The 24,175-nt window shown below is 35.4% G+C and overlaps 1 protein-coding gene across 5 annotated transcripts in view; it reads left to right on the top strand.

The window, feature by feature from the left end:
- The window catches only part of FAM184A (family with sequence similarity 184 member A), a 120,409-nt gene extending 96,708 nt beyond the window's left edge, over positions 1–23,701 (top strand). For 2 of the 5 annotated variants that reach the window (XM_004263875.4, XM_049695499.1), the window contains 9 exons: positions 2,276–2,488; positions 4,504–4,657; positions 8,333–8,460; positions 9,825–10,009; positions 10,453–10,599; positions 16,893–17,010; positions 18,976–19,080; positions 21,570–21,772; positions 23,359–23,701. In XM_004263875.4, the coding sequence (XP_004263923.1) occupies positions 2,276–2,488; positions 4,504–4,657; positions 8,333–8,460; positions 9,825–10,009; positions 10,453–10,599; positions 16,893–17,010; positions 18,976–19,080; positions 21,570–21,772; positions 23,359–23,440 (1,335 nt within the window). In that variant the 3' untranslated portion in view covers positions 23,441–23,701. Of the gene's footprint in view, positions 1–2,275; positions 2,489–4,503; positions 4,658–8,332; positions 8,461–9,824; positions 10,010–10,452; positions 10,600–16,892; positions 17,011–18,975; positions 19,081–21,569; positions 21,773–22,629 lie in introns of all 5 variants that reach the window. The other 3 variants (XM_049695501.1, XM_033408145.2, XM_049695500.1) reach the window with 2 other exon arrangements.
- Positions 23,702–24,175: the final 474 nt, after the last annotated feature.

The following is a 24,175-nucleotide window of genomic DNA, read 5'->3' on the forward strand; positions in this document are numbered from 1 at the left end:
AGTCATGTGGGTCCCTGTGCTGGGTCTGGGACTAGGGTTGAGCTTGGGAAGAGAGTGGCTAGGTGCCTTCTCTATTTCAAGAACCACCTAGCTGGGAAGAAAATGGCTCTGTCACTTTACACATCAGGGTTCACAAACATTTTTATTGTCTTTTACCCTTTTATGATTTGTTTTTTCTTTCTGGATTGTGTTTAATATTCATTTCAGCCTGATTTTCTTTGCATAAAATGGTAAGAAATCACATAGTATAATTTGTTTTGGTCCTCCTTCTCCACAAATAAGGCTTAGCTGTTGCTTTCTCCTGCAGTTTTCACACTTGCAGGGTTTATTTGGGCTGTAAATCATGAGTGCCACTGCCATTTAGAGGTGTAGGGAGTTGCATTGCCTGGGGTCAGAGTGTTGCAGTTCACCGTGACTCCAAACATATGTAATAACCTCTGAAATCTTAGGCTTATGTAGAAATTAATAAGTAGAATTCATATAACTTTCAATAGGTAAACTTACTTCTTTGGAAATATGTTAAAACAGACTGAACAGGGCTTCCCTGGTGGCGCAGTGGTTGAGAGTCCGCCTGCCGATGCAGGGGACACAGGTTCGTGCCCTGGTCCGGGAAGATGCCACATGCCGCGGAGCGGCTGGGCCCGTGAGCCATGGCCGCTGAGCCTGCGCATCCGGAGCCTGTGCTCCGCAATGGGAGAGGCCACAACAGTGAGAGGCCCACATACCGCAAAAAAAAACAAAAAAAAAACCAAAACAGATTGAACATATGTCAGTTGTATCATTTCTCACCGGTGCTTGACCCTTTACACAAAGGCACGTGCTAACCTTTACAACTAACCCTGATGTATAACTTTGCTCAAAACCCTTCCAGACAGCTGTTATCCACCCTAAGCTCACTACAGTCTGTGACTGTTTCCAGCCGCTGACCTCTGACCTCTCCTGTCTTCCAGTTCCTTCTTTCTTTTCTTTCTTATTTTGCATCTCTGGCGATTCTCCACCCTTTCTCTTTCTTTCCCAGGTACCTTCCTTGGTGAGACATGTGAGGCAGACTATATCTGCCTTCCATCAATCGAAAGAAAGTCTTTTCTCATTTACAAAAACTCACTTTAAAGTTCTCTTTCCATTAGCTTTCTTGGCCACAGAAACGGTTTTACTTGTGTATAAACACAGTATCTTAAGTTATTTAATGGAACACATTTGACACCTTTTTATCTGGTTCCCTTAAGTTCCCCTTAGCCTCAGACATCTAGAATATGATTATCTAGTTTCAAGTTTATAGTTTCCTGTATATTAGAAGAGAAATAAATCAAATAAAAATTTGGTTTCAACAAATGTGTAAATGAACACACACACACACACATACAGATGCATGTATTTTGTGCTTTTAGTCTTTAAAATGGACTTAAATTTAAGTATTTTAAAACACATAGAAGCAATGTGGACATATTAAGGGTGATTTGTCTGTTTTCAAAAGGAGGGACAAATCAGTTTTCCATAGTGAATGAAAAGCACCTGTCATTATTAGAAGGCTGTAACTGGAGGATTGTGAGGGGTTTGTGATTTTTAAAAAGCTTGAAAGTTTGAAATCCTTTGAATTAAATCAAAATTCAAAAATAAAAACCTTTTTTAATATAAGAATTCTAAATTATAAACTAATCTTTTAAAGTGTAGTTTTTTAATCCTCAAATAATCTTAGCTAGCTTTCATTGAGCACTTACTACGTTGCAGGGGCCATTCTGAGTGAACTGTGTGTAGTAACACTCTCCCCTCTGACACAGCCTGGTGAGGTATTGACAGTGACAAGTGGCAGAGCTACAATTTTAACTCAGAGCCCACAGTCCTAACTACTCAACTTTGCTGCCTCAAAAATAAGCAGTTTAACTTCTCATACTAGATAGTGTGATTCCGTAAAGTGACCATAACCTAGTAAATACGTTAGCATCTTTGTTTTTGTTTCACATCATGAATTTTTGTTGCAGTGCAGCACAGGTATTTGTTGTATTTTTAAAATGTGGGCTGCAGTGTTCTTTAGAGAGTCTACAAGCTTAATACCACTAAAACAGTCTATTTTTAGGATAATCACTGAAAACAATAAAAGTGGTAATACCTAAAGATTAGTTATCTGTGATATATTATAAAACATTTTAAGTGGATATTTTGTTAAGGCAATTATTTTGCTCTTGTTAGTATCTCTGAAATGTTTTTTTCCTTAGATAGGCAATATGTGAAACATGCCTTGTATTTATTCTTCTTTGTGTACCATTCTGTGGCATAGATTTCCTTGCTGAAACACAATCTGGAGATGCAGCTTTCCCAGTCTCAGACCTCTTTGCAGCAACTGCAAGTCCAGTTTACACAAGAACGACAACGACTTACACAAGAGCTTGAAGAATTAGAGGAACAGCATCAACAAAGACATAAATCTTTACAAGAAGCACATGTCCTTGCATTTCAAACTATGGAAGAAGAAAAGGAAAAGGAACAAAGAGTAAGTTTAAAGTGACATAAGTTCAAATGTAATCAACAGCCTAATAATTGTTAGCCTTCTAATTTTAAAGAGTTCATTTTTTGCTCCAAAAAATTATATATTGCTTTATTTGTGTTTTCTAGGCTATGACTTCTTGTAGGGGGTCACAGTAATTAAACACAGACACTAATTATACCCTATAGCAGACAAATTTTATTTCTGTTTCCCATGATATTGCCAAGTTCATGATGAAACTAGTATACCGTCTGGCTTGTCATATGTTAGCAGTGATGAAATAAATTTAGTTGTAACCACTGTAATCACTTAATACTATCTTGAACTTACAATAGTCTTTCATCAAATTTTTAATTTTTCTCTTTCAGTCTGGATCTACAAAAGACACATGTACCCAAGGAATTTATATTTTTTAATCTCACATTTTTGTCCCTCATACTTTTTCTTATGCACAGAAGTCACAATGAATCGAAATGGGAGACATTTTAAAATAGTATAGTTCCCTATATACAGCCCTAACAGCTATATGAAAAGTAGTGATACAAATAAATCACTAAAAAAAATACTTAAAAAGATACATTATTTGTTTAATTATATGCCAGAATTGCCCCATATCCATTATTTAGTTCTGTGTTAAAATGTTAGTTTGACATAGCCTTAGTGTGATTAATTTTGGTTTAGTTCACTTCTTAACACTGTATTTTTCAATTTCTTCTAGGGACCTTATGGATAAAGATAAAGATTTGATAGAAAAAGTGTTACTAACTAATTTTCACCATGTATAGTTATTACAGTTATTATTTGGGTATAGATACTATTTTAAGAAATGGTATGTTATTTAAAGATTGTTAAAACAAAAAAGTCATATTCTTTTAAAAACAACTCATTTGCCTGTACAATAAGTTGTAGTCTATTGATCTTGTCCAGAAAATCAAGGAAGTTCCTTTGGTTAAAAATTCGACCTGTTCGCATTAACTAAATAATCTATTCATTGGATTCCATTTGTGAACTGTGATAACTTGTAAGCTTTCACATCAGTGCTTTAATTTTACACATTCAGTCTTTTCAAAATTGTAATCATTTTTCAAAAGAAATCGGAACTGGCAGTTTTATTGTCTGTCATTAGGTAGCCAAGCTTACCTGCGTCATGTTGTCTCTACAAGAAGTCCTTTATTTTTACCTGTATCCAAAGGAACTTACGCTGTACGTTTCAGAAAGGACATAAGTAGTCAAATATTTTTAAAAGCAGCATTTTAGAGTAGTGGTTGAAGAAACACAGCCCTAGTTAGAATGTGGTATCTTTCTCAGAAACCTTTCATGTTATAGATTATAGTAAGGAAAACCCTTCCTGGCTGAGTGCTACAGTTCACTCTAAACTTGAAGTACCCTGAGCTCTGTTTTTTTTCTCTTGTGACCATATATCTTCTCTTCGTCTTGGCCACGTGTAGTGTGTTCTCTCTGGCTAGGCTTTTAAAATTAATCATATGAAGGGCTTTAGTTCACTTTTCCAGCTGCCTCCTCTAGCTTTTGCTTCTGTTCACAAATGCAGGAGCAAAGAATGACTACAGAAAATAGCTACAAAAATTTTGTTAAGGTTGGAGTAGGAAAAGCCCTCATCTCTCTTCTCCTGATCAGAAGATCTTTTCTGATCTGCCCTCCCCCACCTCTTTCCTAAGTCTAAGTCTGCACACAGAGGAAGTATTCATTCATTTTAGGTGGTTTATGTCCCTTAGCAGCTTCAGAAAACAGCTTTATTTGAAAACTGCCTTCGGTAAAGGGTCTGTATCCCAATTCGAACACTGTATATTGACTCAACCTGATTTCATGATGATTATTCTACTGAAGTGAACCTACTAATTTATTTTCTAATGATGATCATTTATATCTAATTTTCATGAAAATGAATTAAAAAGACTTGTTTTCCTTGAATAATAACTGAGTTTTAGTAATTTTTCTATTTTGTTTCCATTTCCTTCCCTATATTCTAGCATAATAATTTGAATATGTTTCTCTTATTCTAGGCTCTTGAAAATCATTTACAACAGAAACATTCTGCAGAGCTTCAATCATTAAAAGATGCACACAGAGAGTCAATGGAGGGCTTCCGGACAGAAATGGAACAGGAACTTCAGACGCTTCGGTTTGAATTAGAAGATGAAGGAAAGGCTATGCTTGGTATTTGGAAAAGATTATAATCCTGTCATATTTATTTTTACATCCTTCTAACTTAAAATTCAACAAGAAATCACAAAGTTTTATTCTTAATTTTTGAAACATCAAAATGAACATCTAAGTGTTGTTCATATTTTATTTGAAGCTACTGGGTGAAGGAGCAAGTATGGCAGAGTAGAATGGATAGAACACAAACAGTAAATTGAGGTCCTCTCAACGTTCTCCTGGCTGTGTAAGCAACACCCAATGGTGCTTCCATTTGTCATTAAGGGACTAAACGGAGTCAGAACATTCAGGTTTCCCACTATCCAGTGACTGAAGGGAATAGATAAGGATGGAGCCGCATGTCTTTAGACTAGATCATCATATTGGGTTTTTTTAAGGATTTTGTTTTAATGAGAAAAGTCATGTCTAGGTCTGACTCTTTGGATATTTTCCAGAATTTTTATTAAATGGACTTTTATCTTTGAGGTATTAAAATCACTATAGTTTTTATAGGAGATCAATTGAGTTTGGAAGAAAAACTGAGTATGTATTTAAAGGATTTTTTGTTTGTTTTTTAGTGTCATTCGATGACTTTTTATTCCTGTCATCTCATTTTCCTTCTGTTTGTGTTTTTTTCCAAATTCTCCTAGTGTTTTTGACGTCTTTTGTCACACCTCAGTGGCACACTCTTTTCCAAGTAAGAATTGAGAAAAGAAGACCAAAGTGTTCTGAATATTTGGGGCCTCAAAGGGAAAACCAGTTGACCCAATTCATCTTCTCTACTATTGCTGGGAGTTCTAGGCCAAGTCGTTATAGTCCTCTCCTCTTCCCGAGGAGAGGTAAAAATGGGCGAAGTGTTGGAACTTGTATCCACTGAAACATGATTTAAATACATTTGTCTTTGTAGACAAAAGACTTTTTGTGGTTTCTTAAACTTTTTATTTTGAGATAGTTGTAGATGCACATGAGATTATAAGAAATAGCACAGAGAGATCGTCTGAACTTCTTACCCAGTTTCCTTCCATGGTAACATTTTCAAAACTAAAGTGCATGTCACAGCCAGGGTGTTGACATTGATACTGTCAAGACACAGAACATTCCCATCACCATGGTATCCCTGCTGCCCGTTTATAGCCACATGTACTTCACTCCCTGCGCCCACCATTAATCTCATCTCCATTTCTATAATGTTGTCATTTTAAGAATGTTGTGAATGGAATTGTACGATACGTAGCCTTTTGAGATTGGCTTTTTTCACTCAGCATAATTCTCTGGAGATTCATGCAGGTTGTTGCATGTATCAATAGTTTGTCCCTTTTTATTGCTAAGTAGTACTCCATGGTATTGGCCTACCATATTTGTTGTCCTTTACCTACTGAAGGACATCTGTGTGTTTTCAGTTGTGTGCAAATTTAAGTTTTTATTTCTTTGGGATAAATGCCCAGGAGTTGAGTTGCTGGGTCATGTGATAATGGTGTGTTTAGTTTTTTAAGAAACTGCCACTGTTTTCCAGAGTGGTTATTCCATTTTACATCCCCACCAGCAATGTATGAATGATCCAGTTTCTTCACATCCTCACCAGCATTTGATGTTGTCATTATTTTGTTATTTTAGCCATTCTGGTAGGAGTGTAGTGATATCTCATTGTGAATTTTACTTTGCATTTCCCTAGTGGCTAATGGTGTTGAACATTCTTCCATGTGCTCTTTTGCCATTTGTGTATCTTCTTTTCCAATTGTATTGTTTCTATTTCTACACACACATCTGTGGCTTCAATGGCCATCTGTTGTGCTTGTGACTCCAAATATGTATTTCTAGACCAATCTGCTTTCCTTGTGAATTAGATTTATATTATTTACTGCTTATTACACTGTTAGATATTCTAACTCACACTCTGTTTTAAAATATTAGCTCACCATCTCCCTCAGGTCTAAAATATATTTCCATTCCCATACCTCCCACTTGAATTTATGATATCACTGTTTACTGAGTTGCCAAAACCACGAATCTGGGAGATGCATTCAACCTTTTTTCTTTTGCTTGCATGTCGTGTATTCCCTCCTCTTAAATATTCTCTGTATCTATTTCCTCTTCTTTCATCCTTTCGCCACCCTTAATTCAGGGTCGTATCATTTCTCACCTGGATTATTACCGCAACCTTCTTGCTGACCTTCCTTCCCACAGTCCATTCTCCAAACTCCAGTTGGGTTAATTTTTTTTTTTTTTTTTTTTTTTTTGTGGTACGCGGGCCTCTCACTGCTGCGGCCTCTCCTGTCGTGGAGCACAGGCTCTGGATGCGCAGGCTTAGCGGCCACGGCCCACGGGCCCAGCATCGGCATGCGGACTCTCAACCACTGCGCCACCAGGGAAGCCCCAGTTGGGTTAATTTTTGCAAGACTCAAATCTCACCATGTGACTTCCCCACTTTAAATCCTTCAGTGATTCCTCATATCCTTCACCAGGTCCTGTCAATTTTTCCACTGAAGCAGCCCTTAACAGCAGGGGAAACTGAATTTATGCTCTACATGAGGGTCTTGGGAGGAGCCTAAGTTGACTTGCTACAAGCACAGCATTTCTTTGAAGTCTCATGTTTCAGCTTTGAAATTTGTAACTTGTATTTTACTCATATATTCAGTGTTAACATTAAAAACAGTGGCTTTTCCAAAAATGTAAAATTCATGTTTTGGAAGATGATCATGTGTACTCTAAAAGTCCCTCAGGCACACTGCCACACACATCCTTAGTTTGAGGACCATGAATGTAAACATGGAGTGAAAATCATTTTGTACTAAAACTTTCTCAGGCTGGGCTCCGTTTTCTTTCCAGTATGACCACTTGCTCTGTGGGTGCCTGCCATACCAAACTTCTTATAGCTTGTCTGACAGAGCGGGTTCTTTCTGCTTTTGCATATGTTACTCCTTCTTCCTGAATGCTTTTATCTTTCTCCACTTGGAGAACCCCAGCTCAGTCTTTTAGACTGTGTTACTGTGACAATTCCTTTGTTGACAGCATCCCCAGTTTCCCTCTCCTAGGAAATCTGGGTTCTTACACCACCCTGCTTTCATTATAACTGAAACACTGTATTTCATTATAATGTTCATCTCTGATATCCCACCTAATTCCTTGATGCTCTTCCCTCTAGCCTGTGCAATTATAAGAACAGGGTCGTATTTTATTCTCCCATAGTATAGTACCTGGCATTCAGTAAGTGTGGATTGTATGAAATAATCTCAAATTCAGATAAAAATAATGACTTCGAAATCACTAAGAACAATCACCAGACAGTGCTTAACATCTTTGAGGGATATCATGGAAGAAGTCTTATGTGTGTGGGAAGTTGCCTCCTAAATATATGTTATAGTACCATTCAACCCTAAAATGTGTTATTCTACTAGTGAGTGAGAAGAGTTAAAAATTTCCTCTCCATTAGCACCTTACTTGCAAACTGAAAACATATATAGAAAACCTTGATCCATTTGAGCAGCTGAAAATTTTCTTACCCTCTTCAAAGCCAGATGACCTCTAAATTTATATTTTATGATAGTATGTAGTATTTTAAGAGGCATAGACAATCCTGTGATATTTTAATGGGAATATGTGTCCTAATTTTAAAAAGTAATACTCTTTTATGATGTTTATCTAAAATACTAATATTTTAAAAAGACACGAAATCTTTTTTTCCTTGGATTCCAGCTTCTTTACGCTCAGAACTAAACCATCAACATGCAGCTGAAATTGATGTGTTACGGCATCATCATCATCAAGAATTGGCCGCTGCTAAAATGGAATTAGAGAGAAGCATAGATCTCAGCAGAAGACAGGTGAAGAACATTCTGTTCTGTGATGTCTTAAATAAATGCGAATAGATTTGAATGTTCACAATTTTCTGAAAATTATTTTGTAATAACTAATATTTTCACTAGTAATTATTTACTATCTATATTAAAGAGTTTTATTTTTAAAGGGAGTTAGGTAATTCAGCTTTAGTATAATGGTCAGTTTATTTTATGACCTTTTAATTGAATATTTTGAATTTTATTTGCATCTTGAGTGAACAATGAAATGTAAATAATACAGAGTGAAAACAGAATACTGTAAAACAGCAGTGTCTGTCCAGTAGAACTTTCCATGATGAGGGACCTCTTCTATATCTGTGCTATCCACCATGATAGTCACAAGCCAAATATGTCTAGTGTGACCAAGGACCTGAATTTTTAATTAAATTTTACTAATTTATTTAATTAATTTCAGTTAATTTAAACAGCCATATCAGCACAGCTATCGAAGTAGCAGGTCCTTAGGAAAAAAAGATAATTTATATGTCCATCTCACTAGCACAGCTACTATTCACACTTTTTAAATTTTGCTCATTAGCCAAGTGTACACTCTTTAATTAGATGGTTTGTGATCCTGAATGTATGTCTGGATGAATGGATTTCTAGTCATAGTACAATGAAGGCTATTCCCTGTTTATTAGTTTATTACTTATGACTTTCACTTTGTTAGTCTTCAAATACGTTAAATGATCAGCTCAAATTTTTCTTCATTACTAGAAAGTTTTAAATGAGCCACCTTATAACCATGGAGGGAACTTATATTCTCTCCAACTAGGCTGCTGCTGAAATTGACAATGTCTAGGCCTGCAGAATTTGCAGAAAACAGTGACTTGTAGGAAAATGGAAGGGAGCTTATCTGTCAGACAGGATAACTACTAGACCGGCATGAAGCAGACAAAGTCTTCTAAGCAATGGGATGTGTATATACTGGGATGGCCTCCATAGATGCAGGTCCTTTTAAATTAAAGGATGATGGCAGCAGCATTTTACTGCAAGACCATGTAACTTATTGAATACTTAAGAGCCCTGTATTCTAATATCGGCTCTGCCATTGATTATAGATCATCCTTGGACAAATCATCTCTTGGGTATTGGTTTCTTCAACAGTAAAATGAGGGAGATGTGCTTATATGGTCTTTTGGGTCCCCTGTGGCCCTGTGGCATCCATATAAACACTTCTTGTATATTGATTATGAAAATAGAGGAGGCCTCGAGGTTCCCTTATTTCAGCAGTTTGCTTTTGAAGCAATGTCAGATTTACGTTTGACATTCCAGTATGTCATTTTCTTTCCCTTAAACACAGAAAGTAAATATGCAGAAAACTTTTAAGAACTATTTGTATTTTTCAGAGTAAGGAGCACATGAGTAGAATAACAGATCTACAAGATGAAGTAAGGCACAGAGAGCATCACATCTCAGACTTGGATAAGGAAGTACAGCACCTTCATGAAAATATAAATGCCCTAACCAAAGAATTGGAACTTAAGGGAAAAGAAATTCTCAGAATAAGAAGTGAATCCAACCAACAGATGAGGTATGCCTTCAGTCACCACAGAAGGAATTTGCAGTGTTACCTGAAAGACTGTTGCAATGGTATTTAGCAATACATGCCTATTTTTATGACTAGATAGCCTTCTAGTAAGATATTGAGGACCACTTTTTACTTTATTTGTTGACTATGTTATAATTTGGATGTAGAAGAAATGTTTATATTTTGAAAGATGTATATACATTCACTAACTTTGGAAATTGTATGTAATTAACTAAAATCTTTTAAAAATGTTATTTTAAAAAGCATTAAAGGAGACAACTTTAACAAGCTAGAAGATTAGAGCAAAGTAAGTACTTTACTTTAGGCTGTTTCCACTAATTTTCTGTATATTATACCTAAAACCATTTCAAATCTGTTAGAATATAGAAAGTTTTGAAAGCTCGACTTCAGAATAACGTTTTCTTAACTAAAAATAAATTAAACAGGTTGCATGAACAAGATTTAAACAAGAGACATGAAAAAGAGCTGGATGTCATGACAGCAGACCACCTCAGAGAGAAAAATATCATGCGGGCAGATTTTAATAAGACTAACGAGCTACTCAAGGAAATAAATGCAGCTTTACAAGTGTCGTAAGTCGCATTATATTAAAGAAAATTCATGTGTGGACAATAAACTGAGGAGCACTGTGTCTAACCTCAGATTAGCTAGTCTTTTGAATCTAATTAAATGATACTTTAAAAAGAAAACTTAAGTGCTGTATTTACAGATGGTAACTGCAATATGATGTATTCTTTAATTACAAGAAGGCAGTTGAACAATTATGTTTTATGAGCTGCTACTGCTGTGGTTCTACTAGGATAATATTTGTCCAAAGACTGTCCCTCAGGATCATGAACCTATCATGCCATGGTGAAAACTCAAAAGATACCCATTATGTAATGTTAAGTAAAAAGAGCATATTGTGACCAATGGGGTTATTATGATCCTATATATACACTAATAATACATATTTTACAAAAGTATCAAAAGATCTTAAACAAATACAAACTTTAATGGTAGTGATTCCATCTATGGACTGGATTAGGAGGTATTGGAGATGGAGAAGAGCAAAAACTTCCTTTTTATTTTATATACTCTACTTACACCTTGTTTGAATTCCTATAACAAGCATTTGATTGTTTTATGATTTTAAAAATCAATAAATGTAAAACATCACAAAGTTAGTACTCATTTATAGTAGCTCCAATATCATTAAAACCCAAAGTTCTAATTATTGCTTTATGTTTTAAAAAATATTTAATAGCCCCTCCCTTTCCTACACACTTACTTATAAACTTCTATAGCTAATGCACCTGGCATTCACTCCATCTCTGTGGCCTAAACTGTGGTCCAGTTTAAGTTATCTCAGAAATAATTTACTCTAAGCTGCTGCAATGGTTTATTCACTTTCAGTCTCTCCTCTTACAATCAATTAAAAAGTCTTCATAAAAAAATATAAATATCTCCATATACTTCAATAAAGTCAAAATAGTGACTTAATCCCATTACCCTCAGTGCCAAAGTCAAACTTAAACTCTTAGCTCCAGCGTGCCGTCTCCTGCCTCATCCCACAGTCACCCGTATTCCCTGTCTGCTACCTTTGTGTCAGCCACACTGACGCTCACAGTTTCCTTCTAAGAGTCTCCTGTGTTATCCTCTACAGTCTAGAATAAGCTTCTATGTCATTCCTACCTATTACCTTCCTCCAATCTAAAAATCATCTTGCATCTCATCCATTTAACCAGCTAAGCCTCCCAGTAAGTCTTGTTAAATTTGTACCACATATGCCCACATTCACTTCAGCTGAAACAGAAAACAGACCCCCAGTCACTGGCATTTACTTCAGAGGCCTCTGAGGTGAGGTGTTCTTTCTAATGGACACATACAGAATTTTCACATCAGTAGGCACTCAATGAATATTTCACAAATAAATCTTTGAGGATTCCCTATAATATTTACCACTTCATAAAGTTACCCTTGAAATGGTAAAGAGACTCATGAGGTCATTTCCCCAGTCGCAGTGATTCTGGGTGTTTGCAGGTATTGGGGGTAATTTTTAAATCTTGTGGGCTGCAGTAAGAGCTTGCACACATGCCGTGTCGAAAAGCTCATAATCTCAGGCATTTTGCAGAGATGAGTTACAGTGAACCCCAGTGACCACAGTGTTGTTTATCAGGCAGAGGCTAAAATCCTGGTATCGCCCTCTTTATACTCTGAGAAAACATGCTCACAGAAAGAATAACCTCTGTCTGTCCGTGTGTCCGGTCTCCTTAGGAATGTTACGTTACAGAGTAAGGGTTATATCTTTGTTTTTACTTTATTCCGTTTTTTATAGTTTTGCGCATTATGAACTTTCAGTAGATAGAAGATAATTTAGTATTTTAATATTCATTTTTAATCAAAGGATTAGTGTGACTTATAAGTCAAATATTTTATCTGTTTTTCTATATCTACCATTTGTTTTCTACTTCAACTAGGTCTATGCTAACTGACCATATTTCTTTCTTCACCTGCTGTCATTATGTAATTAATCTCTAGTCTTAGGTATCTACTCATTTAGTTAAAAACAAACACATATACAACTGTATTTAGGCTAGCAATGTCTAGTAGATTTTTCTGTAATAACAAAAATGTGCTGTATCTGCTCCGTCCGGTATAGTAGCCGCTAGCCACAGAGGCTGTTGAGCACTTGAACAGTGGCTGGCGCAACCAAGGAACTGAATTTTTAACTTCATTTAATTTTAATTAAGTTAAATGTAAATAGCCACATATGGGCTAGTGGCCTCCATATTGAAAAGCACAGTTTTAGACAGGTGGATATTTCTGGCGCATATCCTCAGAGGCAGCCTGCTGGGATCTGCTGAATGGTTTGGATTTAAACAGATGGAAAGCAGGGAGGGTCCATTCCAGTTTAAGGAACTGGGGAGAACAACTTTTGAACTACTCTCAGCCTGTTTCAGAGAACTAAGGGTACCCTACTGAAGTTCCTAATCAACTGCATGCTGACTTTAAAACTTCACAATCGGCAAAGCCCTGTGGATTCTTGGCAGTGGGTATGGTGGAGGGACTGGAGGGGCACGGGTCAGCCTGCCACCTGAAGCCTGCAGCTGACGGGCCTCTGGAGCAGCTGGACATTTCTTGCTTCTGTCCCTGCCCCAAACCTTGTTGGACTCCAGGGAAATGAAATGGGGACAAAAGTTTAAAGGAGGGACCGTACCCTCTAAACATCGTTGAAATGGTGGTAAGAGTTCTGTGTCTCTTACGGAATTATTGCTAGAAATCCTCTAGTGCTGGGTATTAAAGTCTACTTAGGTTTTCAGATATGCTACAGAAATTGTTTTATTTTCTTGAGTGGTATAGTATCTTAGTAAAAACATTGTATCTAAGAAATATGTCGTGGTTTTTGTTTTAGAAACAAATGAGAATGGGCTGTTTTAAAGAACTTTAAGCTAAATGTAAATATACACAGAACTTGGAGTCGTGGCAGATCTTTATTATGCAAAAAAGGTATTTGGTTCAGAGATTATTATTGTTTAGGGTTATTTTACCTTAACTTCTCACTGTACTGAAGCCAAAAGGTAATTTCTTATTGGGGGAAACATTTGAGTTTCTGTACTTGGACTTTAAGTAGGTCAGTAATACCTGATTAAAAAGAAGCTCTCCACCACACCAGAATTACTTATTCCTTAAAAGTTGCTTGAGTTTTTTAAATCTATAATACCCTGATAGTTTTTTGTTGTTGTTATTTGATTTTTAAGTTGCCATACAGCTTATTTTCATAATCTTGTGAGGTAAGGATGAAGTCGTTCTATTGTCACAAGTCTGAATCTGTGCCTGTAATTTATGGGAAAGAGAAGTTTGACGTTAAGCTGCTTGAATTACTATATTTCCTTTACCTTAAGGCTGTAGGAGATAGTATACTAGAGTTCTTTCATTTTATACAATTAAAATTCTAAAATAGATATGACTATTTTAGAATTTAGTCATATTTTAGAAATTAGTCATTAGTGACTAATAATACTGTTGTTTGGCTCTAAAATCTCAACTTACTGATTTTTTTTTTGTCATTTATTTTAAAAGTGTGGAAGGACTATCAGCTGGGAAACTTTTTTATACAGCTTTTTATGCATTCATATTTTTGGTTTGTGTTATCCATGAGCCATAGACACTGACCTATATATTCTCAGAGCCAAAAAAAAAAAAAAAATCAGGGCGTGCGTGCCTGGGGAGAATCAAGCAGTGACCCTAATTAGTAATTTTATATGTTCTACTTCCGTCTGTCCTCTCTTTGTATTACTTCTAATGGGAATCTGTATTTTGAGTAAAAGTCTGTATGTACTTGTGTGGTTCCCTCAAGGCAGTTATTTCCCAGGCTTTAATCCTTCCTATACAGCCTTTGGGAATTTGGTCATTTCTGGCTACCTATGATATTATTGTCTTAATATTTTTAATTGACTCGTTTTAACTTAATCAACTTTTCCTGTTAAATTTTTAACTCTGCAGTAAAACCATTATCACTACTGAAAAATTTCACCCATTATTCTAAATAGAAGTTAAGCCATAACTATATAAATGTGACTTCTGTGAAAATACAACAGTGTTATTAGATCCTGGCTAGCACTGATGCTTGAGGCCTGCCTGAGTGCTGTGAAACAGCGTAATAAGCATATATGCTATGAAGACCAGTCAAGATACACAGAACCTAACAGACTTTCTCCTTGTGGTCAGAAAGATTAAAGGAGAACAAACTAAACTGTCTCCTGTATCACTAGTCGTTCACACCTAGTCTTTGGGAAGCAGCTGGCTTAGAGAGTTGAGTGGGGCAACTGAAAGGGAAAATGTTGACTGCCCGGAGTTGGCGTGAATGGGCATCAGAAGAGGACGAAGTGTGCTTCCCCCATCAGGATTTTGAAAGACTAATAATTCTTGGAATATGTTTGCAGGTTAAATCTACATCATATTACTTGTTCTCTCCTTTAATGCTTTCCCATTTGTGTTTATATGGATGTTTCTTCAGTTTAATCAATTATTTTTTTCCCTTTACTATCCAGGTATCTTTTAAAAAAATTTTTGGTGCTGTAAAGGTATTTTGTGGAGAAGATTAACTGATAATAATTTTGTAGGTAAAGAATGTTGAAACTAAACAAAAACACACACTGGAATTTAAGTTCAGAGACCTTTATTATGCAAAAAAGGTGGTTCAGGGATAGTAACTGACTATTTTAGACTCACTTTACCTTAACTTCTCATTGTACTGGAACAAAAAGACATAATAGTTATTGTTTTTTTTTTTTTAACTTTACAAATGAAGTACATGTATTTATTTACACCCCAAGAAGATGCTTTCTGAATTTTCCATACTTAAAAGCAACATGCAGAATTATTCTAAGACATCATAGTTTTAAATAAGGCTTTAAATTGAGTTTTTTAGTGACCATTTACTACCAAGTATTTTTGTTCAGCTGCAGGAAACAGTTCAAAAATCTTGTACCTTGTTTTTACTGATAAAGAAAGTACTCCAGTGACATCTTGTGGCTACTCTGGTATGAAACGCAAATGCTTTTTCCACGTTTCTCAAGCTTTTCAAAACCGTTGCCCATAAAATATAAAACTTTGCCCATATAATGCCACATCATGATAAAATGCAAGGTTAGTTTATGTGAGCTCAGTGAATTGTCACAGAAGAACAAAAGTGAAGATAATGAAACTAGCCTCACACTGAACTGACGAAGTCAACTGATCCTGAGACAGTCACTCCCTAACCCCACACTTCCTCTCCCTCATACCTCCCTACTTCCCAGATTAGAACTTTAGCCATGGGGCTGGGTAGGGAGCCAAAAATGTTATCTCCAAGTCTTTGGCTTGAGCTGAGTTAGTGGAATTTACTAAAAGTACTCAAATGCACAGATTCTGGTATGCCTCTGGAACTGGAGGGTGGGAGTGGATCATTGATACCTAGAGGATAGATCATCTAGAAGTTACTCAATATTTGTTGACTGAATAAATTTTTCTGTGACTCTTCATTAACCATAATTTTGTTGAGCTTAGTTTATTCTTCATATTTGGAAAGCAAGTTTTAAGATTGTTCTAATTATTTGAATTTTCTAAAATCGAGAGTGCTTTTTTTCAAACTACACTAGCAGTTTCCATTTGCGTCCTCTTCATTCTGCCCTGTGCTATATTCTTAGACTCTGCAGGGTCCATGGCACCTCTGCTCATAAAAAATGGCCTCTATTCTAGAGTCTTCAGTGGCATTTAGTTCTATTACCTTCTCATTTCATTCAGGGCAGAACAGGCCTAGAAGGAAATATGATTCTTCTTTTATCCAATGAACTGGTTTTTTTTTTCCAGTTTATATATTCAGTATATTAACTGATATTCAGAATTTGTAAACTGCATTTCCCATAAACCAGGAAAGAATGATGTCATATGTGTGTGTCCTTTGTACCCCTTTCCTCTGTATCTTCTGTCCTTTTTGTATATGTTAACAAACGTTATGTCATCCCACATTATCGTATATGTGGTAAGTTCTCCTAATAGTAAGCCTACATTTCCAGCATCAAGCCTGCATTGCTAGGTTAGTATTATTCAGTATATTATTTCTTCTACAGAGCATACCTCACCTCATTCCCATATACACTTAAATGACTTAAAAATGAGTGGATTCTTTCAAAAGTAATCTGCAAAGCCTTTAATAACATCATCTGCACTTGGAGAGCCTTTCATAACACTACCTCTTGAGGCAATCATGTCATTATGCTTACAGGTTTTAACGGAAAAAGTTTGATTTTAAATTTTTGTGTGTTCAACTGAACCAATTTGAAAAATATAGGCATTGCAAAAGAATGTCTGCATCATCAATGAAAGGTTTTCTTGTTTTTAGACTAGAAGAGATGGAAGAAAAATATCTAATGAGAGAATCAAAACCAGAAGATTTACAGATGATTGGAGAATTAAAAGCCATGCTTACAGAAAGAGATCAGGTCATAAAGAAACTAATGGTAAGTTGTTTTGGTTTGGGGGGTAGGGGGTTCTGGTGTAACCATGTTAGTAATCTGTAGACTGTTGATTGGGAAAACATGAGAAAATATTTTTAAGTAATGCTAAACAAAAGTTGAAAGTACAAAATATATGTATTGTGATTGAACGTTTATTAAAATGTTTATGAATGAGGATAAGAAATACAAAGTAATTTTAAATTTGGTTTTATGGTAAGGAGATTGTGTCTTTTTTCAGTAATTTTTAAAAAGAAATACTTTTTAATACATATTGAATGTTTAATAATATGTTATTGCCAGTGTACAGTTAACATACTATTGAAGTGTGTGTGTGTGTATTGTACATGTAGAATTAGAATTGGATGGGAAAGAACGGTCAACACATCCATGCACAAGCCTGCATTGCACACTTCCAGTTAGTCCTGTTAACTTCCTAAAGTGTGTCCCACTAAAACCTGATCCAAAGACATACTTCATGGAAAAAGGATTCTATTTTCTTAGGGTTCTAGCCTAAGAAAAGCTACAGGCTCTGTCTTGAGAGTCTCAGTGCACACTGAGATGTTAGCGGCTCTGAAAAGTCCATCAGGGAAGAAAATACAGATTTAACAATAAATACACTGCCTTCATTAAAGTCATTATTCCTCAAGAATTAAAAAAACACAGATGTTTTAAAATTCATAAAACATTTCAGAGTCTTCTAAAATTATATGACCTGATCAATAATTAAAATATTGCTTTTTACTGCCACTAACAAATAAAAATCAGTAAAACTAGAAATAGAATGCTAATCATTCTGTTTACTCATTGATCTCTTCATGAAAACTTTGGACATTAGCATGCAAAGAGAGCCTAAGAGCATTTATTTCTGAAGTCCTTTTTCCTTAACATATTTATTTCTCTTAGCATTTAGGAAAGCCATCCTGTTGTATGGGACTAGAAGTTCCTGCCAAAAAGCAACAGGTAGTTGATTGGGGTTCATAGATGGAACCCAGGAGCAGGCATTGGAAAGACAGAATATGTGCTACTTCATCCCAATAACCACCCAATTTTCCAAGCTTTGTGAACATGAGCACAGGCATCATAGCTTGCTCTGTCTCTATCTGAGAACAGTAGAGTCATGAAAAATTACCTTATATTCTACATGTGAAATTAGCAAATGTATTACTACGTTTCATCTATGGTAGAAATAGCTGTTGATTTTCCAATTCTAGCCAGGGAATGGTCTACACTCTTTTCACTACACCCTAAGTCTGTGGACTGTGAGGCACATGGGCTGAGATTAATGATGGTCAGTGGTAACTAGGAGGGGGTTGAAAATCTAGTTCTCCTAGAGCACACAACCCTGCCTTTCACACACACAGTGATCCATTCACTTACGTGTTTACTTCCTACACATAGGAAGTCTGGTTGTTCAATTAGCACCTGTTGGTGAAGCCAAAGGCAAAGGGTTTATCTCTGCATGGGCCATTCACTTTTTCTCTGTTCTGTGGTTACCATTGCTGTAATACATTGACGTCTCACAGAGGAGATTAGGCAAGATCAAATACTTTTCCAGTACTCAAGAATAATGATATACCATAGTGCCATCTTCATGTCTGGAAACAACTCAGCCATGCACAGAGCAGCTCCATGAATGCAGGTTAAGCCTGCTCAAAATGCACAGTCAGCCCTCTGGAAAAGAGATGGGCCAAATAAAACATTTAGCTCTAGCCTTGGAGGGAGAAGGTATGAAAGGGTAGAGAAGAATCCCGGAGCACAGGGTTTGAAATGTGTTGAAAACTCACCCACCAGCAGAATTTAAGATTTCTAAGATTTCTAGACCTGACAGGTCTAGAAATCTTTGAATAAGGTATATAAATTTTCATTCAGGTTTTATATTAAATTTTGAATAAAATGGCATTTATACAATGAAGTTTTTAAATATTCAATAGAAAATGTTTAAGAAATGTTTGTAATTCTTTTTCATAGGAGGATAATAAATTTTATCAGCTGGAATTAGTCAATCGAGAAACTAACTTCAACAAAGTGTTTAACTCAAGTCCTACTGTTGGTGTTATTAATCCACTGACTAAGGTATGTGCTGTAAACATTGTAAAATAGGAATATGGTTTAAAACTTGATTAAAATTTTTATAAAATATTTAGAGCAGCAGAAGATAAAGCTTCCAAAAATGTTTTCTTAAATTTAATAATCTAGGACTAAAATCTATGAATTCTTTATATACTCATTTTCAAATGAGATGCTAATAATATTCATTTATTTGTTGAGAATTCATAGTCCTTAAAACAGTATTTTATTAATATTATAAAACCTTGGTTATACCATTTTGTTTTCTTATATCTTAAAAAAAAAGAAAACTCACTTCTGAGTTGCTTCGGGATAACTTCTTGTCATTTCCTTAGTGTTCACTGTCCTCTATGGGGTCTTGAAAAGTACTCCAAGCCCTGTATACCCAACAGCTCTCCCTGACTTAAGGCCTGCCATCTTAATGGGCCTTGGGTTGGACATGTATTTTGTTGCCCACTAATCTTCAGAGAAGGGCCTTACTTCTCACAGTCTTAATCACCTTTCTTGACAATTAAACTTGAACATGACCTATTCTTACATTTTGTTGCTGTCTTAGGACAGATAGAAGAGCCTTGCAGATAAATGAAATGGACATGGCTAAGTCTTATACATCTCTGTACCCGAGCTTCCTATGACTCCCATCATAGTGCTATAGGTATAGTGAGTACTAAGTAAATATTTGTTCAGTTGCAAAATTTCATCATGTTTTCCATAAGCTACTACAAATTATTCTAGTGAATAAAGCAAGTAATAAAGAATGAATAATTATGTATATGGGCTTTATAGGGATTACGTATCTTTTAGCAGGAATCAGTAGTAGAAATAAAAATGCCCATGCTAAAGCTATGTTTTGGATTCAGATTTAATTAATTTGCACATCATATCTAATTTCTCTTAGGCCCTGAGCCAGAAAAATTTCTGCTTTCAAAGCTCATAAAACTTCTCTATTAAGAAGATGGAATCTATCCTTTCTTCACAACTTAAAGTGCTCCAAACTTTGAACTTAAATGTTTATTAAAACAGAATGACTTGAATGATTTGCAAAATGGAATGACTAAAGTCAGGAAACCTATAGCTGTATCTCCGGAGTCCAAAACAGTGTCTGACACATAAAGGCCTCTCAAAAAAAAAATTGGTGAATGAATGTAGTTAGTTTCAGTTTTTAAATTCATTATTTAGGGTGAAATAAGCTTTTAATTAAAAAGCTACGTTATGAGACTTGTTGAAACAAGATTAGAAATATTTCCTTTTTACCTATTTTATTGGAATTACATTTTTAGCCACAAAACCATTACTGTAGAACTTTACCAATGATACTTTTGATTTCTTAAAATAGAAACCTTAAGTAGGTTTAATTATGCCCTCTCATGACTAGAACAAGAAAATGCTAAAGATACATCTTTGTAAATTAGGGACTCAATTTTCACAAATAATTCTGAAGAAGATATTGTTCTTCCTTTCTTTTTGCAGTTATGCTAAAATAGGCTTCTTTTCAGAGACTTTGTGGTTCACAGAAAATGACAAAGGACAATGTCTAGATAGTTGAGATCATTATAAGCAAAGGAAAAGGACCATCTTGTCTATTAATTGCATTTTTTTCAAACTCTGGAATCATTTTGCAAAAAGTTATTTCATAAATTAGCACACATTTATGTTAATTTTTATTACACAAAGCAAGATGATGTTCATTGAATCTACAGATGAATAGAGACTAAAGTTAATGATTTGAAAGCTGATAGATTTTAATAATCTGAAATTGTATTGCTCTTTTCACCATCAATTTTAAAGACCAATTAAAAGAAAAAAACATTGATCGCTTTTGTTTTATAACCTTTAATTTTTTTCAAAGATTGTGAGCTAATGGTAATACTACCAATTAATTGGTAATTGAGACTTAAGTATACAGATTTCATCTTCCCTCTTCAGAGAGATGATGCAGTGAATTTAAAACCAAATTATTTCTCTAGGTCAGCTCTAAGTCTTAGGCAGAAATGTGAGATTTGATTCAAACTACTTTGCCAAGCATTTTCTCATTCCTTTTATTTTCCAGGCAAGGACTGCCTCCCTTTGACAGATGGCTAAAGTTCACAGACCTCTCTTTTAAAATTATGTTAACTTTTCACCTTCTCCTAATTTTAGCCTAAACCCATTTAACCTCATGGTATCCATGAGATCTGCTGTTTCCCCCTTTCCCTTTTCCTCCCAATATTCTTTATCCCTTGGCCTTCTTTCCACCCCCTCCTCTCCTCCCCATGAACCATTCCTAAACATTTCTTCCTCATTCTTTCTGACCTAGCAGCATGTCTGTCTGTGAGGATTCCATGTAGATAAAGAGCACCTCCAAGGATCCCCAGACCGCACTTTGGGTAACACTGGTTCATCTTAACATCCAGCTTCCGAAATTTTCCCATGCCAAATTTGTATCTTCTATTGTTCCTATTTTCTCATTCGTCCTTATGCAGGGACTGTCCTCACATGTATTATTTTTAATACAGCAAAAGAAGAAGAACAATAAATCACCAACAAACAGGTTTGTGAGTGTTCCCAATCTAAGTGCTCTGGAATCTGGTGGAGTGGGCAATGGACATCCTAACCGCCTGGATCCCATTCCTAATTCTCCAGTCCACGATATTGAGTTCAACAGCAGCAAACCACTTCCACAGCCAGTGCCACCCAAAGAGCCCAAGACATTTTTGAGGTGAGCCCCGTCTCACCAGTGATTTCTTTTCTTTTTTAACTTGAGAAATTTACTTTCTTACATTGCAGAAATCTACTACTTTAAGAACAGCCTAGGAAAAGAAATTTTACTGTGAAATATTTTCAAAATATATTCACCACCTCTCTAGAGAACTCCTTTTTAACTCTGTTAAAAAGATTTTTTCTGTTTCCTTGTCAATTTTCTAAATGCTTAAAGAGGTACTAATGTAATTCATATGCTTAGAATTTTAGTATTTATATTTATGGACCGGTGCTTCATTTTTAGAATTATCACCGGTTTTTCATTAATAATCCATCCCCCTTATTACAGAAATTCAAGATATTTTTTATTTATTAAGTGGCTTTTGTTTCTTATCTGTTTATTTTTCCCTTGCTTATTTATAAATATATATGCACTTATTGCCAAAATAAAAAATATATAAGCTCTGGGAACTTAATGACAGAAGTAGGAAAAAAATTTTATAATTAATATTCCAGTTTTATCTCAGAGTCCTTGAATAAATATATTAACAAGTAAAATTTGAATGAAATCCAATTGTTTATCCATTAAATAATTAGAAAGTGCTGTCATTTTGTGCTTACCTTACTATTACTGATCTTGTGCTATTTTAAAATTTATTTTTTGACTTATTCTTACTAAGTCTCAGTGTCACTAGTAATAATCATATAGGTAGACTACTTTTTTTTTCTAGGCTAAGTGATTAATGACTAGTTAATGACATTATTTTAAATAGAAAAAAAATAGCAAGAATGAAAAATAGTCAAATACACCTTTGAATGTGTCTCCTGCTAAATATTTTGTGTTGCTTATTTTCCCTTGTGCATGGGTATGTTCAGGTATCAGTAAGATGCATGTGCATGGGCTCAAGGAACATGACTACTGGAGTTTCCATTACACATTGTTGCGTGCCTTGTAATTTCCCCCAAAGACGGTAGGGATCCTTTTATTTTCTTAACTAGCCCAAAGAATCTTTAGTTAGAGTTAAGATAAGTATAAATTATATAACTTTGAAGATGGAGGGAAAATTGGGATTTTAATGTACTCCTTTCCCCTAGAGTATCTGCTTATGGAATTATGAAAGTTTAATATAAACATACATATATAAAAAATATTATACCATGGTTTAGTTACTTAATTTAGTTATAGTTAAGGACACATCTGTAAGAAATGCTTGTGTCAGATTCTAAAAAATTTTTTTAATTAACTAAACGAGAAAAGGTGCTGAACAAGAAGAATGTTACCTGGTTCTCTCTTATTTCCTACAGTTCCTCCTGAACTTTTTTATTCCAAGAAGGTCACCTGACTTTTCTCAACTGTTTGATTTTTTTGTTTCTTGTAATTGTTGTAATGTGGCTCCTCCTTCACGGACTTCATCTGAGCTGCTGCTGCACTCTCATGGAGTGGAGAACACAGTCCAGTGTAGAGGAAGTAGCAGATCTTTAAAATGCATCTCCTAACGTAGGGAACCAGTTGTGGTCATCTGCACTGATGTTTTATGTGCTTTTCCCTTCATTTTGCAAAACAGCTTAATGCTGGGTTACATGTCTCTCTTTTTATGAATTCAGTCCTCCTCAGAGTGAAGCTTCCCCGGTGGCTTCTCCAGATCCCCAGCGCCAGGAGTGGTTTGCCCGGTACTTCACATTCTGAAAGAATTGCTTTGGCACAGTTCTAGGCGGACTGTTACTAAAAGCATGACCTTATGCAGATCGTTATGTGAACAGGGTTTCCTATGTCAGACACGGTGAAAGTATTTGTCTCTCCAATTGAAAATGCCCTGTATTTCCTGTAATATTTATTGGAATCACTCTATAAGGTACTGTATTATGTGTGTAATTATAACAGTTATTTTTATTTGAGATGGGAGAGTCTTTAATCTTTGTAATTACTGGATAATAAATTTTGTTAGAACAAACAGTCTTTCTTTTTTGCTAGTAAGTTTGTTTTAACTTTTAAATACTTTTTAATTCCAGGTAAGACTTGCCAGAAAAAGTTTTACTACAAAATAATCATACAATATTAAATTACTTCAATAACAAAATCAGGACAGGGAAATATAACCTGTTAATTTCTTTCATTTCCATGTATAACTGTAACTGTGTTCTCTAAGTTTACAAGGCTAGAATGAAAACACACGTGGAAATTATGGACTTTCAAGTACATAAAATACTGCCAACTTATTTATATTGTTTTTTAAAATTATTCTGATGGTTGAGAACCTAGGATTTCTGGTACAGCATCTATGCTCAGTGTTACGAAGCCAGCTTGTTAGTTTTCTAAATAGGCAATTTGGTACTGACACATGAACATGGACCCAACTAACCACTATCACATGTTAATGAGACCTTTTCTTCTTTAAGTTTTCAGTCCACCTTGGCAGGCTAC

The sequence above is a fragment of the Orcinus orca genome, chromosome 12, assembly GCF_937001465.1.
Source record: "Orcinus orca chromosome 12, mOrcOrc1.1, whole genome shotgun sequence".
Classification (NCBI taxonomy): Eukaryota; Metazoa; Chordata; class Mammalia; order Artiodactyla; family Delphinidae; genus Orcinus; species Orcinus orca.